The sequence below is a fragment of the Lissotriton vulgaris genome, chromosome 8, assembly GCF_964263255.1.
Source record: "Lissotriton vulgaris chromosome 8, aLisVul1.2, whole genome shotgun sequence".
NCBI classification, from domain to species: Eukaryota; Metazoa; Chordata; class Amphibia; order Caudata; family Salamandridae; genus Lissotriton; species Lissotriton vulgaris.
Window position 1 is genome coordinate 1,340,892,763 of NC_141696.1, and position 14,736 is coordinate 1,340,907,498.

The 14,736-nt window shown below is 42.1% G+C and overlaps 1 protein-coding gene across 2 annotated transcripts in view; it reads right to left on the reverse strand.

The window, feature by feature from the left end:
• The window catches only part of CNTN5 (contactin 5), a 3,039,905-nt gene that overhangs the window by 445,806 nt on the left and 2,579,363 nt on the right, over positions 1-14,736 (reverse strand). For both annotated transcript variants that reach the window (XM_086935289.1, XM_086935290.1), the window contains 2 exons: positions 14,111-14,238; positions 8,307-8,482 (listed from right to left, as the gene is read on the reverse strand). In XM_086935289.1, coding sequence (XP_086791415.1) covers positions 8,307-8,482; positions 14,111-14,238 — 304 coding nt within the window. The remainder of the gene's footprint in view (positions 1-8,306; positions 8,483-14,110; positions 14,239-14,736) is intronic.

Here is a 14,736-nt window from a genome sequence, read left to right on the forward strand (position 1 = left end):
CCACTCTTTCTAACCACACCAGAAACCGTGGAAATGTCATTTACAACAGGCTAATCATGAAATCACAGCTCAACGATGTCTCCTTTGCCGGCTCACTCACTCTGTGCTTGCTAATTAAGATTTCCAAGTGGCTACCCCTACATGCAAGATGCACCGTGACACAGGCCCTCATGTAAAAGTAAATGTAAATGTAGTGTATTTTGTAAAGCACACAGCTGCCCCAACGGAGCGTCCCGGCGCTGTGTAACGCGGTGGAACCCTTCCTGGCTCTCCCTGTGAGAAGCCCCTCCTGGGCACCCCCAAGGTGAAGCCAGGCATCCCAGTGTTGTAGAGGCCGTTGTGGAGATTAAGCAAGCTATTGCCCAGAGTTGCAGCGTGGCACCCATGATTAGGGTAGGCGCGAGGCGAGAATAATCGAGTCCACGGACATTGAGCTCAAGACCCTGCGCGTCGGGACTTGAACCCTGGTCCCGGGTCTGATCTCTGCTTCAGAGTCTGCCGCTCTAACCAGTGAGCCACACTTCTCATCACCAGAGACTGGGCTACGGCAACACCCTTTGCGTAGGAATCACAAACACACACCTTCTATATAGACTTCAAACCATACATAACGCCTCAGCAAGACTCATCCTCTGCCTTTCCCTATGAACCCATACTACACCCCACCTCAGGCAACTCTACTAGCTCCCCGTACAGATGAGATGCCAATTTAAGCTGCTGACCCATGCAAACCAAGGACCTGCATACATTCACTACCGCCTGAACTTCCAACAACTGTTGAGAAGACTGCGCTCTGCCTCTCTTTCACTTGCTCATAATCCCCACATCTAACAAAGCAGAAATGGAGGATGCTCCTTCTCCCACATCACAGCAAAGACCTGGAACAGCCACCCCACACACATCTGGACTATCTCCTCACTTCCAGAATTCAAAAAGGCCCTCAAGGCCTGGCTGTACGAATAAGCCTCCAGGACAAGAAAGCACCTGGATATCATTATGGGTGATTGTCCTGCTTTAAAAATGCTGATTGATTGATTGTCTACCATGAGGTCTTGGATTGCAGATCTTAATCTTTAGTGGGGCCATGATCTGACTTGCCAGAGGCCAAGTATCAAAACCTCTCCCCCAATCTAGCAAGCCATGTCCTCAAATGACAGAGATTTGTCTTTCCAGTTGCATGCCTAATATTTATAGCTGTCTTTGGGGCATGCACAGATTTGCTCCCCAGCCTCCAGGATAGACTGTAGTCAAACTAAAAGGCACACAAAAGAGTTTAGGGCAGAGAAAAGCCCACTTTCTAGAAGTGGCATTTCTAAGCTGTTAATGACAAATCCACCTTTACCACAAGGGAGGATTTGTCGCTGTGATCCAATCATAGTGAACATGAGGCTGCGCCACTGGAAGCCACCATTGCAGCTTAAAGTAATCTCAGCCATTCCCCCATGTTAACCTCTGGGGAGAGTAAAACTCATAGGTAGTGAAAACACACATGGAGAATCGTCACTACCTGGGCAGGGAACACCCATGTGTACCTGCCCTGCCTTTCACCTATCACTTGCTCCACACACCGCCATTCCAGGGCTCACCCCAGGGGTGCATCAGGGTTAGGGAAAGGCACCTTCAGCATTTCCCAATGATTTAGAAAGAGCAACCTGAGCATGAATGCAAATGCGCAACTCCAGGCCTGCAATGGCAGGCTGGGTACATGTTCGAAAACATCAGGTGAACCCCACTTGCTAACATGTGTAGGAAGGGTGCATGCACTTTTTTACACTGCATCATAGTGTGAAACTGCCCATTGTCCAAACGCCACAAAAAAAGAATCAGCAAAATCCATGAGGAAAAAGCAGAAAGTTCAAGGAAACACTACCTCAAGAGTATCAGGTCTAACATTGCATACAATAATTACCTCTTAAATCAAGGAAATGTATGTGAATCATTCTGAATACCTTTTTTAGCAATATGCCTCAGTGTTATGTATGGGGTTATTTACTAAAACTTCCTGTAACCTTTGTGAATCAGCCTTAACATAATTTCACTCCAAAAATATCCTGCTAGGAAACATTGCTAATGTGAATACTCTTTCAGCACATCATTGTGCACTCATTTACAATAGAAGGTTTACATTTGGAACTTTTTAGAGGTATCTTAAATGAGAGAGAAGCAATCCCAATAATAGTTTTTCGTCACTAATTTTCTGGCTATTTGTCTAAAAAAAGGATTGATATTTGCCTTTTATTCACCTCTCCTTATTAGAATATGATATTTAAAATCAGACTGTCTTAGCAGTTCCTTTGTATACTGTATAATAAGGATGCTAAATTAAGCGTGAATATCAGTTAACATATGCATTTCCTGGCATTTGCATTATGCAAATTAGAACCGCGGTCATATGCGAAGTAATATGTTCACAAAAAATATTTTTATTTGGAAGTGAAGTATTGTTTTAATGAATTTCAGGATAACCTATTTTACTGCAATAAAAACCGGATTTCCTTGACTATCCTTTAAGTAGAAGACATATTTTCTAAACCTGATTTACCACTTATGCAACATCTGCATTATGTAGGTAGACAAAGAAGATTCACGTGAGAATTTACCTCAATTGACTATGCCCAAAATAATTTCTAGGAATAAAGGATGTATGCCTACAGGTTTAGTAATAACTGATCAAATCAATGCTGGGACTTTCATCAAGGGACTTGAGTATGTCCTTCTGTTCTAGGACTAACTGCACTGAAGCACTTGCACAACGAATAATGGAAGGCCTTGCAGCAGAAACATTATTAAATCTTAGGATTGAGGGTTTGCAAAGACCTCGGACTTGCATTACAATTATTTTAATTAAAGAGCGAAAGCTTCGCTGGACTTTGCAGCAAAGGGAATTTTTTCCTGTTGTTGCATAGGACTGTAGAAGCTACGGCTTTGGCCTGCGGTAGCTTGGTGGCAGTCCGTCACCCCATGCTCTGGTCTCTCATATATTACTGCCCCCGCTACGCCTATTCTATCGCCTGAATTGCTGCTTTCAGCCACACCTCCTCCCCAAGGCCCTGATTTATAGTCAATGGTTGTTCCCTAAAATTCTTATTGAAGGCCCAGCCATGGGACATCAGGAGCTATGAAATATGATATGCAAACTGGTCAGACCACTTTTTAGCTTTAACCTGCAGAGCGCTTGCCCTGTACTTGTGAAATATATTGTTTTAAATATATCTTAAAAGGGATTTACATTCCGCCTTCACTACTAGTTGGTTCTTGTGCTTGTCAATTTACTTTTCCTTATTTCTATTGGTTGCAAGCGTTCTATTTCCTGTTCTTCACCGAGTGGTTCCCATCAGCAAAGTACTGTGTTAATCCACTTTGGTGGAACTTCTTTTAAACCTCTCAAGCAATGATTGAGAAGACAAATAAAAATGAGTTACACCCTTGCTTTAAAGTTGCAACACTGTGAAGAGCCGTAGGCTCAGTGCCCTGTTAATGTCAGGTGGAGATACTCTGATGTGCCTTTTATTCCTTCTCCATACTCCAGGCGAAGCACGCCGTACCTAGAGCCCCCAGGGCACCAGCAGGGAACGGCTTGAGTGCATTCGTCATCGCATGCCCTCCATCGCACCCCAAGGCACAAGCAGATATCCACTTCGGTACTAGTTTACAGATCAGATCTTCTCTACGGTTTACTCTTTCTTTTATTCCTCTATTTAATATATTCACTCAGTATTTAATATCACACCATTTCCTCAATACTCTGATATGTTATTCTTATTTTTCCTATTTTTGTCTGGGTGTCCTGGTTTCCTGATCTCTTTCATTTTGCATTACGCGTATCATCCCCCGTAAGATTGATATTGCTAACGGTGTATGTAGTCGAAATAATAGGATCCTGAAAGCACTAATGAAATAACAAGCCAATCGGTGTTCACACTGCCCAAACTGTTGCAGCCTAATGGCTATGTACCAGTAATGCAGGGTAGAAGCCGGGTGGCTTTCTTAGGCAGAAGTATTATCGGGGAAGCTATGGCGCATGGGAAAGAGAGCAGATGTCTCCTCACCAATACCGGTCCCTTTTGCATGGTGTCATAGGGCTCCTTTTGGTCACCCCAGGCTATAACGCTGCTTTTTTTAGCGGGCAAGCAAAAGTCACCCAGTGAGGAGTGAAGAGGCCTTCAACAGGCAGGTGGCACACCATGTACATCCTGTACCAGAGTTATTCATGATAAGAAGGGAGAACCCAAACAGGTCTCCACCCTGTAAATGCCCAAAAAATCCTCAAGCCTCGCTCTCCAAGGCACCCTGAGACATGCCCAATGTTTTCACCGAATTGCCTGATGTTCCTCAGTACACTTAAGGCTTACTTCTAGTGTCAGTGAACCACTCGGCGTTGATCGTTGATAACGGTGTCACTCTGGGACGACGCAACATCAGATTGCGGTCCCTACTCTTCATGCTTTTTACTTTTCTGTAGTGTGAATTTGCACGTTACTTTTTACTCGGAGCAAGTGTGTGACATCAGTGGTGAGTTATAGGGACCTCAACAAAGAATTGATATCTCTGTAACTTTAATTGCAGAAGTGGTATTTTGCCAGTGTAATTAACTAGAGTTGAGGGACTGACTACCTGAGTCCGGACCAGTGACTGAAGCAAACTGGACAGCAGAAACAAGCCTGACAGACCCTTTGCATTTTAGCAGTATCAGCTATATGAGTACCAATGATTTTTTTATGAGTGATATGGGCTGGAAATGTTTCAATTCAGAAAAAAAGACTTAAACATTACTTAGACCTCTGGTCACTTAGGTCTCCCTTTCACACTACTTTCTTAAACAACTCTCACAGTGTTAGACACTTTTGCCCTGATTAATCTCCAAATTATTCTGAAATCCTCCCGTTGCCTATCTCACGCCAGTGCAAACAAGGACAGCGGCCTCGTTGACCCCCCTGGTTGAGCATTAAAAGCAGTCAATTAAGGAGCAGTGGTAGCAGGCTCCTCACACACCTGGGCCCTGCTGCTGCTGCATATGGTGCACTAGTGAATGCTGCACACCTGCCTGCCACTGAGCCATTGAGTCCCAACCTCCTCTTTCTCTCACCCTCTGAATAACTTACCTTTTTCCATCTCCTATTACTGCATTGTCTCTCCCTTCTCTGCGTTAATAGTCCCTTGTTCCAGGATGCCATGCTTAATTCACACCTCAGTTTGTGGTGCCTTTTGATAGCCTGGTGGCCTTACCATTGCAATGGTGTATGTATCTTGTCTGACACAATCCTCCATAAGCCTGTATATCCAATACCACTTTGGTCTTTGAACCATCCTCTAAAGTCACTCGAGAGTGTGGAATATGAAGTGGAGTCCATTTTTAGGTTTTGCCTGCACAGCCCTTTTTATTGTACAACTGCGCACCAACTTAAGACGAACCCAAAAAAAAGTATTAATCACATAGGCGAAACCGAATGCATTTGCCAATGCTTGCTAACACTACCTCAATGAAAGTCAGTCAGACTCTGAAAAGTTGGGTTGGCTAAAGATTCTTGGCCAGGCCAAGCCACAAAAGAGCCAAACCAAGCATGACCGGTCAACCTACAACAGCCTTGTAGTAGTGCCTGGCTCCCCAGGGCCAGGGATATCCGGACAATGGCTTGAAAGAAATGATCCACTTATGATTGAACGGCGCTGACACAGTGCACAAGGCTAGGATTACCTGGCCAGTCTACAGCATCTGCCAAAAATTGAGCTTTACGGTCAGATTGATTCTGTTAGCCTTCGACGAATCAAGCTTTGCTCCTTCGCTCGGATTCCTTCTGCATTCTGTAGGACATTTGCAGTTCAGCTTAAAAACTGTGTCTTCACACTCCACATATTCAGTTTCTATCGATCTCCATGTGATGTTTTTTTCACACGCAGAGACCAGCTTAGAAAAAACAGAACAGGGATGGATAAAAGGTAAAAATGCCTCCGGCAATGAACGCATCCTTTAAGAAAGAGAGCTCGCAGAGATGATTTTAATAGACTGAGATCACGAAGCTCTGTTCTACTTCAATAAAATTGCAAAGAAAAGAATGAGAAATGAAAATAACATCAAGGTTTCTATTCTTCGCAACTCTTCTGAAGATATAGACAGAGAGGTCTTGAGGCAGGGGTGCCATGAGGGCAGTGCCACTGATAAGGTGGCACCACATTGTGTGCACCTCAGCCATTATCACGGCCTAATGATGGAAGTGGTCCAGCTCTGGGCTAAGGGGAGGATGCTAAATCTTGGATGTGCTGCTATTGTCACAGCAAAACAGATACTAGCCGAGTGGCATAATGTCATCACTCTAACGCCTGCGCATAGACCCTAAGAAGACACCTGCACTCAAATCAATCCACAATTGACCTGTAAGTTGCTTGGGTAAGGGCAATGAAGTCTGCTTCTAGATTACCCCTCCAGTCTTCTCTAGTTGTTGGAGTGGTGAGAGCAAGGGATTGATGCAAAAAAACAGGCAGAATTAGACTCGATGGGCGGGTCACGACTGGGGTATAATAGTTACAGACTCACTCACAGGGAGTTGGCCAGACACTCTGCCAACTCTGTGTATATTTAACATGGGCCCTTAGCTCCATTTCCCACGTCACTTCCCACCGCTCTACCTTCAATGAAGCCTTATTTCATTCAATCATGTGCAGCACACTCCAGCAGTTGCATTAGACCTTTGCACTGGGACCTGCAACCATTCTGCATATAATGCAATTTCTGCTAAACGTGATAAACTCACTGATTAAATTCGGAGTACATTTTAAGCTCTTTTTATAGAGCAGTGGTTAAATAATCATAAATTCGTGAGCATCCCTAGTTGTCTAACCGTTAACTAGACATGCATATTTTAACGAAGGGTGTCCAACTGGATAACATGTTACCCCCTAAAAGTGCTTCATCTGTCTTGCACTAGTGGATGAACAGTGACTTCATGCTAATCTTAGTTTTACAGTTGCACTTTCACTGTGAAGAGGAGAGCAGAATCGAAGTAATGAACATTTCCGGTGAGTGATCTAGACATTAAACAGTCACACAAATGTACAGGTGAATTGAATCTTTCATTATCATGTGCTTTGGAGATGGTGCGGAATTTTGTGGGCAAAAAGATAAGCTGCCTGCCCAAGGGTTCTATGAATGGAGGACACATTTCCTACAGGTCATAGCCAGAATATGCACCCTGAGCAAGCATGTGTGCCCATATGGAAAGGACGCAAAGAATGGGGTAGAGCGCCATACTCGAGTGATGTTGATAGACTACGCAGGGATACTAACTGGGTCCTCTTTGCGTCAAATATAGTAGCACAATCATGCCACAATTCTGATGGTAGCGAGGAGGCAAGGAAAGCATCTCAGGCAATGAGTCTGTATCCACACACCTCACAAAAATCTTTCTTTTCTCACACTCCTACCTTGGTGAACCTTTGGCCTTTATGCTTTTATCAGCACAGATGGTGCTGATGGGAGCAAGATGTTATAGGCAGGGGAAACCCAATAAACCCTTGTAGGCTTGGGCACTATATGATTAAGGTCAGAGTATGCTACAAGGGACTTATTTAGAGAATAGTCAATATGATTGATGAGTTGTACAAATGTAACACACTCAATAGTATCCACAGGATAACAGTCTTGCTACACAATAATAAATTGATGGAAGGAAAAGAGAGAACACACAGAGAAAAAACTATATTTTGACAAAATTTTTATATTTACTGAAACAAAATTGGGGAGATAGATACAGACAAATGAATTGGAGCAAAAGTCATGAACAGAGGCAAACAATATTTTCTCTACAGTTCATAACTAAAAACATCAACTCCTAATGGATAAAGCAAACAACCTAAATTAATTAATAAAAAATGGTTGTAAGTTAGTGTCAAAGCAGCATATGAGGAGATGATGGAGTGTCAACGTTTTGGTCTAAAGGGCAGTCGTCAAAAAGACCATCATCAGGACGATATTTTTCAATGCTGTGAAGAACCAGATATTAAGCAATTGTCAGACACATAGAGCTTATATGTATATATGTGATTTTAGTGATCTATTAAGATACTCTGTTTGTAATATAAATATATTGTTTTGTATTGGGAGCAAGAGGCATGAGGGGGCGTCAAGTAGCCCCAACATTTAGCACTTGTGGCCGTGTGTCCTAGGGCTTTCGTCTTTCAAATTAGGCCCTGGGGTTTAATGTGCACCAATGACTTACCTCAAATATGGCTTACACTGGACCAAAGTAGAATTTTAAAAAAATTTCACTCATACATCAAGGTATGACCAATTTTGCATAATTTACACTTACTGCTCGTATGCTCTCAAAGTGCCCTCCCTCTTTATCGAAGTCAACAGGCTGCCCATTTAAAGACCAGTGGAAGGACACGTCCAGAATGGCATCATGGATTGCTTTGCAGTTGAGGACAACACTCTCTCCAACAGTCAGTTCGGTCCTCTTCGGAGTGAGTTCCATTCTCGTTGGTTCTTGAGAAAAGAAGTAATACTATATCAATATGTATAATTCCGACAGAATTCAGGTAAAATATGTGTTCTCATTTATTTTATAGTCTATTAATTTACTAATTAAACATTCAGCAAAGTCAGAGTCTGAAAATCAATTAATGTGCTGCCTTTCCCTTCGCCATCCTGCTCTATATGTGTTCAGAGATATATCATAAGCACCTACAGTCATTATCATTATTGGCTTCATAGTAGTGGCCCGTTACTGATTGTCTTTTCATTGGAAATATGCCAAAGGTTAACAGAAAGTAGTCAAATGACTAATCTTGCAATTAATTGAAATTGTTGTAATTATCGTAATCTCGCGCATGCATAATGAGTTACTGTAGAGCAGGATGCACGTTTTTGCAGCTGGTGAGGATGTAGTACACTGCATTGACAAATATCGTAGAAGCAGCAACACAGGCTCACTTTGCACATTTCTCATTATGCAGAAAAATCTTCTGACTTGGTGAATACAATTATTACATTAATCACATTTTCGAATATTCTGTAACATCAAACGTGAGTAAATAAAGAGACAGCAGTAAGGCATGAACATATCTATGAATTTTATGAATGAAAATGGCTCAAAACACATTAGTTGGAGCAACTGCCATAACAAATGCATATTCATGCATTTATTACTAAAGTGTACGAGTTCAATTCAAGTTTATCACCACAGTACAACAAAAGTGACATTAAAAAAATACGACGTATTGCCTTACTGATTGACTATAACAATGGGAAACTCTCTCCTAAGAGTTTGAAGGCCTGTTAATGGGATTTTACCGTCCTGATTAAATTCTTGATATCTCGCTTTATTGATTTAATTTTAAAAAGGTATGAAACATTGAACTAACAATATTCATACTGAAGATTGTCACTAGATTATTTTAAAAAGTTAAGTAAAATATGCCACAATTAATTTCATCAATACATTTAACCCCAGGAATCTTATTTTTGGCTAAATAACGATTGTTAAAATAAATATGCAAGAAAAAAAATGCCTTGGCATACATCAAATATGCAGATGTTCCAAGTACAATATGCTTTTTATCAATATTGTTGACGTAGAGGAGGGGCATCATGACCCAATGGAGGCTTCACCTCCCCTGAGTCAATGCCCCTCCCCACTCTCAAAATAGTAATAATATATTACACTCAGCAAATCTGCAAATATACTGTGTAGGTTTATGTATACTACAGAGGCTTTGTAGTTATGGTTAGGTTAGACTTTCAACTGAAAAGATACTTATCATTTTGCTAATAACTTTGCCGTTGTTTTAAAAATCTGCATAAAACCTTGTAAACAAATGCTACTTCGACTTGGGTTCAGCATTAGAGTTTTCATAGAGATCCTTCATGCAGAGAGCAAAACAAAGGAAAGGGTCAAAAAAGTTCATATTGTCCATTTTAAATCATGTGGAAATTTTGAACTGTGCTACAGAAAAATGGCTGAAAAGAATTGCATCAAATTTAGCATGAAAGTAGAAGAATTGCCTTTGTTTCGTGTCAATCACTGTAAATGTTTTTTTGGGAAATGATCATTATAAAAGTGATTTTTGGAGGCCTCAAATTTTGACATTCAAAATAAGAAAGATGTACATATCTGGACTGTTAGTTCATGTAGGACCATCTGTGTGGACACAAAATTTACAAAACATGAAATCCGATTAGATGAGGAAGATTTTTCCTGTTGTCCAATTCAAGTCTATGAACCCAAAATTGGATTTTGGACACAAAACTCTGATTGGATCGCAGGTACAGGACACAGGGTTCAGTCCCCATGTACTAAGAAATAAAACTGAGAGGGACTTAAGGCTCCAGCAGATGACTCTTCTGTCCCCCTAGGCCGGTTGTTGGTTGCAAGAACTTAAAGCTCCCTGCTCAGTATTACATTATTTTATAAAAAATGCTCATTTTACTCCAGGATTTGCTGGCTGTAAGGATGGTTTCAAGTCCTTTCTGGCTTGTGAGGTCTGTGAATCCAGATAAAAGGCATGCAAACTCCTTCTGCAAAGGCTCCTGGACCCTTATTGAACCTGCCCCAGGACCCTGTATGTTTCCTGGACATTTGGTCTGCAAACCCTGCGGGATGTCAAAGAAGGGTACACAACCTAACAAGGGTCCAGGGTCCTCTAGGCATGGTTTACCAAGCACTTAATTCAGAAAACAGAAATTGGAAAGAGGACAGGCTCTGTGGCCATCCTCCAGTGTGTGAGAGAGTTGGTCGTTCACAGATGGGGTTTGCTGTATGGCCAATACACTGTTTAATTAATTTTTTATTTCAAATTAAGGGTTTGTGAATTCTGCCATCAGCAAAGCACTGTAGCCAAACCCCGCTGTCCACAGCAAAAGCCCAGGTGCTGGAGGGTTGGCCAACCATGTCCGGTTTGCTGCAGGTCAGACCTTATGGACACCCCAGCTGTGCACGGGGGCTTAGCTGGCCATGGTGGGTTGGGGACGCAGGGAATTGTTGCACGTGGTACATGAAAAATAAAAATAAAACAAAATGTTAATATAAAAATAAAGGTTATAAGTTATGATTAGAATTGATTTTAATACCTTTATATGTGTGTATATAAACACCTTAAAATCACTTAAAAATGCCATTAAAGTACAGTTGTGGTTGATATTTAGAAAGTCACTGAAGAATTTAAATTAGGGTTAGAAAAATAACCTATAAATCACAAAACAGCCGACCAAACCAAGCGCAATAGTCATACTGTTAGACCTGGCATCATTGGCATGGGTTCCCCTATATTTTTGCATTGCCTCCTATTTTGCTGCGTGTTGGACTTCGTTTTTGTTGGTCTAGATGCTTTGGTCACATTGCCACTGCTGTTCAAAGCCAAAGTGAAAGTGCTCCCTTTGTTAATTGTAGTTATGGATTGGTGATTCCATGATTGGCATATTTGATTTACTAGTCAGTCCCTAGTACAGTGCACTGTTAGTGCCCAGGGCCTGTAAATCAAATGCTGCTAGTGTGCCGGCAACACTTATTGTGCCACCCACATAAGCAGCCTGTAACTCAGGTCTGCCATTGCAAAGCCTGTGTGCAGTCTGGTACTGCCATGTCAACTTGGTAAGTTCACCAACTGCCAGGTCTTAACCTTCCCTTTTCTTACATGTGAGTCACCCCAAGGTACCCATGTGGGCAGGGTGCAGTGTGTGGCATGTCCTGATAGTGAAATACTGCCAATTAAATTTTTCACTATTGCAAGGTTACCTGTTCCAATTGGATGGAACGGGGAGTTTGCTTATAACATCTTATAAACATAGCTACCCCCTGGAACAAGATAGGAAAATAAAGTTTTATATGCCTGAACTCATAATGTTACAATGAATCCTTGAGGGAGGGTGATTTTATACGTTATCTTTGAAAATAGCAATTTTAGAAGGTAGGTATTTTCTTGCTTAGCCATCTAGTATGTCATTGCTAGGTTGTGTATTGACTCTTTGGAGTGATAGGGGTTGGGGATGCACAGTGGCTGTAGAGAGTCTGGATGAGTTAGTGCTGGGCTGAATAGACCTGGGCTGCATTTAGAGTATGGGGAGGAGATTTTCTTTCACCTGGCCTCCCTTCCATAATGTCGTCCCCACCTCCTGCCAGGCAGTTGCACCAGAGAGAACAGAACTGGCTTTGACTGAACACAGGGCTTCGCTGCCACCAGAGAACAAAGGATTTTGCTGTATAAATAGTGGGCCCAGGCCCCAGAACTTTAGATCACTTTTGGGACTTCAAGAGGAACATCTGCCAAGGAGAAGATCTGGAGAAACTGAAGGAGGACTACTGCCCCTTTGCTGTGTGCTGTCTGGGGTTGGCCTTCAGTGGCATTTTCTGCCAAAGAGAGGAACTGTACGTGCATCCTGTTTGAGGCATTATCTCCAAGGGCTTGAAGTGGAGCTTGCCCTCTAGTTAAGAGGTCTCAAGAACAGCAAAGACCTCACCATTCTTCTGGGCATCTTTTCTGGTTCCGCTGGTTCCAGTCACCACAGAAGAAGAGAGCAGCCGACTCCATCACTGAGTCAGTCGCAGACTCCGTGTCCTGAAGGCACCTCATTTCGCAACGCAACCCTGGTCTCACCAACTCCATCAACGAGCTGCTGCCTGCACCATGTCCTGTGGGCACCGCACTCCACACCTCTTTGCTGCACGCTGCACAGACATCACCGACTCCGTCGCTGCCCGAGTCGTACATCAACTGGCTCCGGCGGCGCACCATGACCTTCCAGCACCGCATCGAGCACAGTCTCACCCTGCAATGCAAGCCTCGGTCTCACTGACTCCGTCAACGAGCTGCTGTCTGCACCGAGCTGTGAGGAAACAGCACGCTGCAACGCTTCCATCTCACATCACAACCGGGACAGTTACACCGGACCAGTCCATTCCATCGTATCAGCCACAACATGAAAGGTACGGTCTTCGAGTCTACCAATGCTTTAGCAAAACCATACCAAAACGGTTGGTTGGAATTGTTAGACTCTGTTGTGTTCAGTATCGTGGTAGCTCCAAAAGGAGCTACTGAGTTGGAAGAACTGTGTTTCCCATTATTCTTGAAATTTAAGGCTATTTTGCACACAAACTATTTTTACAGTATTGTATGTTGGAGTTTTGTTGTTTTTGGTCTTGTTGGTTTAGATAAAGTTTTGTTTATTTTTCAAAATTGGTTTGGTGTCAATTTGTAGTGTTTTCACTGTGTTATTGTATGCGTGCACAAATGCTTTACACACTGCTTCTGAGATAAGCCTGTCTGCTCGTGCCAAGCTACCAAGGGGGTGATCAGGGTTCTTTTAGAAGGGTATCACCCTTACCCTGGCCAGGAAGAAGGGTCCCTATTTGGACAAAGGTACCTACCTCTGCCAACTAGAGACCCCCATTTCTAACACATACTAACAAGTAACAACACCTAAAAGCCAGGCCACTGTAATTATACAATGTGAGAAGACCAAATCATGTGACTAAATTATATGGCAGAAAAAGACAAATTATGTAGCATAATGTGGCACATTTTGTGAGAGCATTACCTCAATATTTTGTCAGTTTTATACGTGAGCACTATTTATGGAAAATGTGTCACCTATTCAGTACCACTTTGACACCACAAAATACATCAATAAGCAACAGAAAGGTGACCAGTCAACCTTTGCACATGTTGCCGTGTTTTTAGTAACTTTTGCTCTGTTTGAGATAGAAACATTTGTTATTTGTTAAAATCTGCAGATTATTCAGCAGATGCTGGATTACACGGCAAATCTAGATCTATGCACAAAATGCTGTGGCTGCAAAATGTCATAATTTCAGTGGCCCTACTAGAAGTGCACACAAGCATATAACAATACATTCTCAAACTTATAAGCAATACTACACTCATAGTCGTCTCCTTTTTAGTGTGATGGTAACAAGATATGCAATGCTATCTCTAACATTATTTACAAACCGTAATTGAATCTGTCAAATCAAGGGTGACCAAAAGCACATGCCACTGCCTTAAGGTGCAGATGGGATGTGTGTATCAATTTCTGTGACATTTTTTACAACACAGGTATCCAGGTCACTTTGATATCTAGTGTGAATTGATTGAAATATTAATGTAAATGTTTCCATACCTGTGACAAAAACTGAAGCGACTATTTCTGCTGAACCAAATGCATTTTCTCCTTGACAGATATATCTTCCTTCATCAGACTTGGTAGCATTAAGGATTCTTAGACTCCCATCTGGTAGAACAGCTATTCTAAAAGACACAAAAAAAATGGTTTGCTTTATAACATGGTCATGTGGTTTAAACACTCAGATCTGTGTTTAAATACTTGTACACATTTAAAAAGCACATCTGCGCTGGAAAATCAGTTTCAAACTTCATGTCATTGCAATTATTTATATTAGCGTTATTTTCACATTTTCAACGTGCTATAAAAATTTCACAATCTGTGGATTCCTGCACCCTCTGCAAACTGGCATGTGGCATGCGGCTGCAAGGTGTGGTTCATTAGCACTTTAAATTGACAGGAACATTATCAACATATTGTTTTACATGCTGTGAAATAAAAATTTTGTGGCACTGGCATCAATATAGATCCCACAGCTAGCATAAAGTTTGAATTTTGCAAACAAATTTGAACAGATTTCTAATACCCTGAGGGATGTGAACACAGAGGGACAATGTTGGATGTGGAGTAGAGAAGAGCCGAGATTTACAGTCCCAGGTGGGCCTTTGCCCCTGCCCAATACT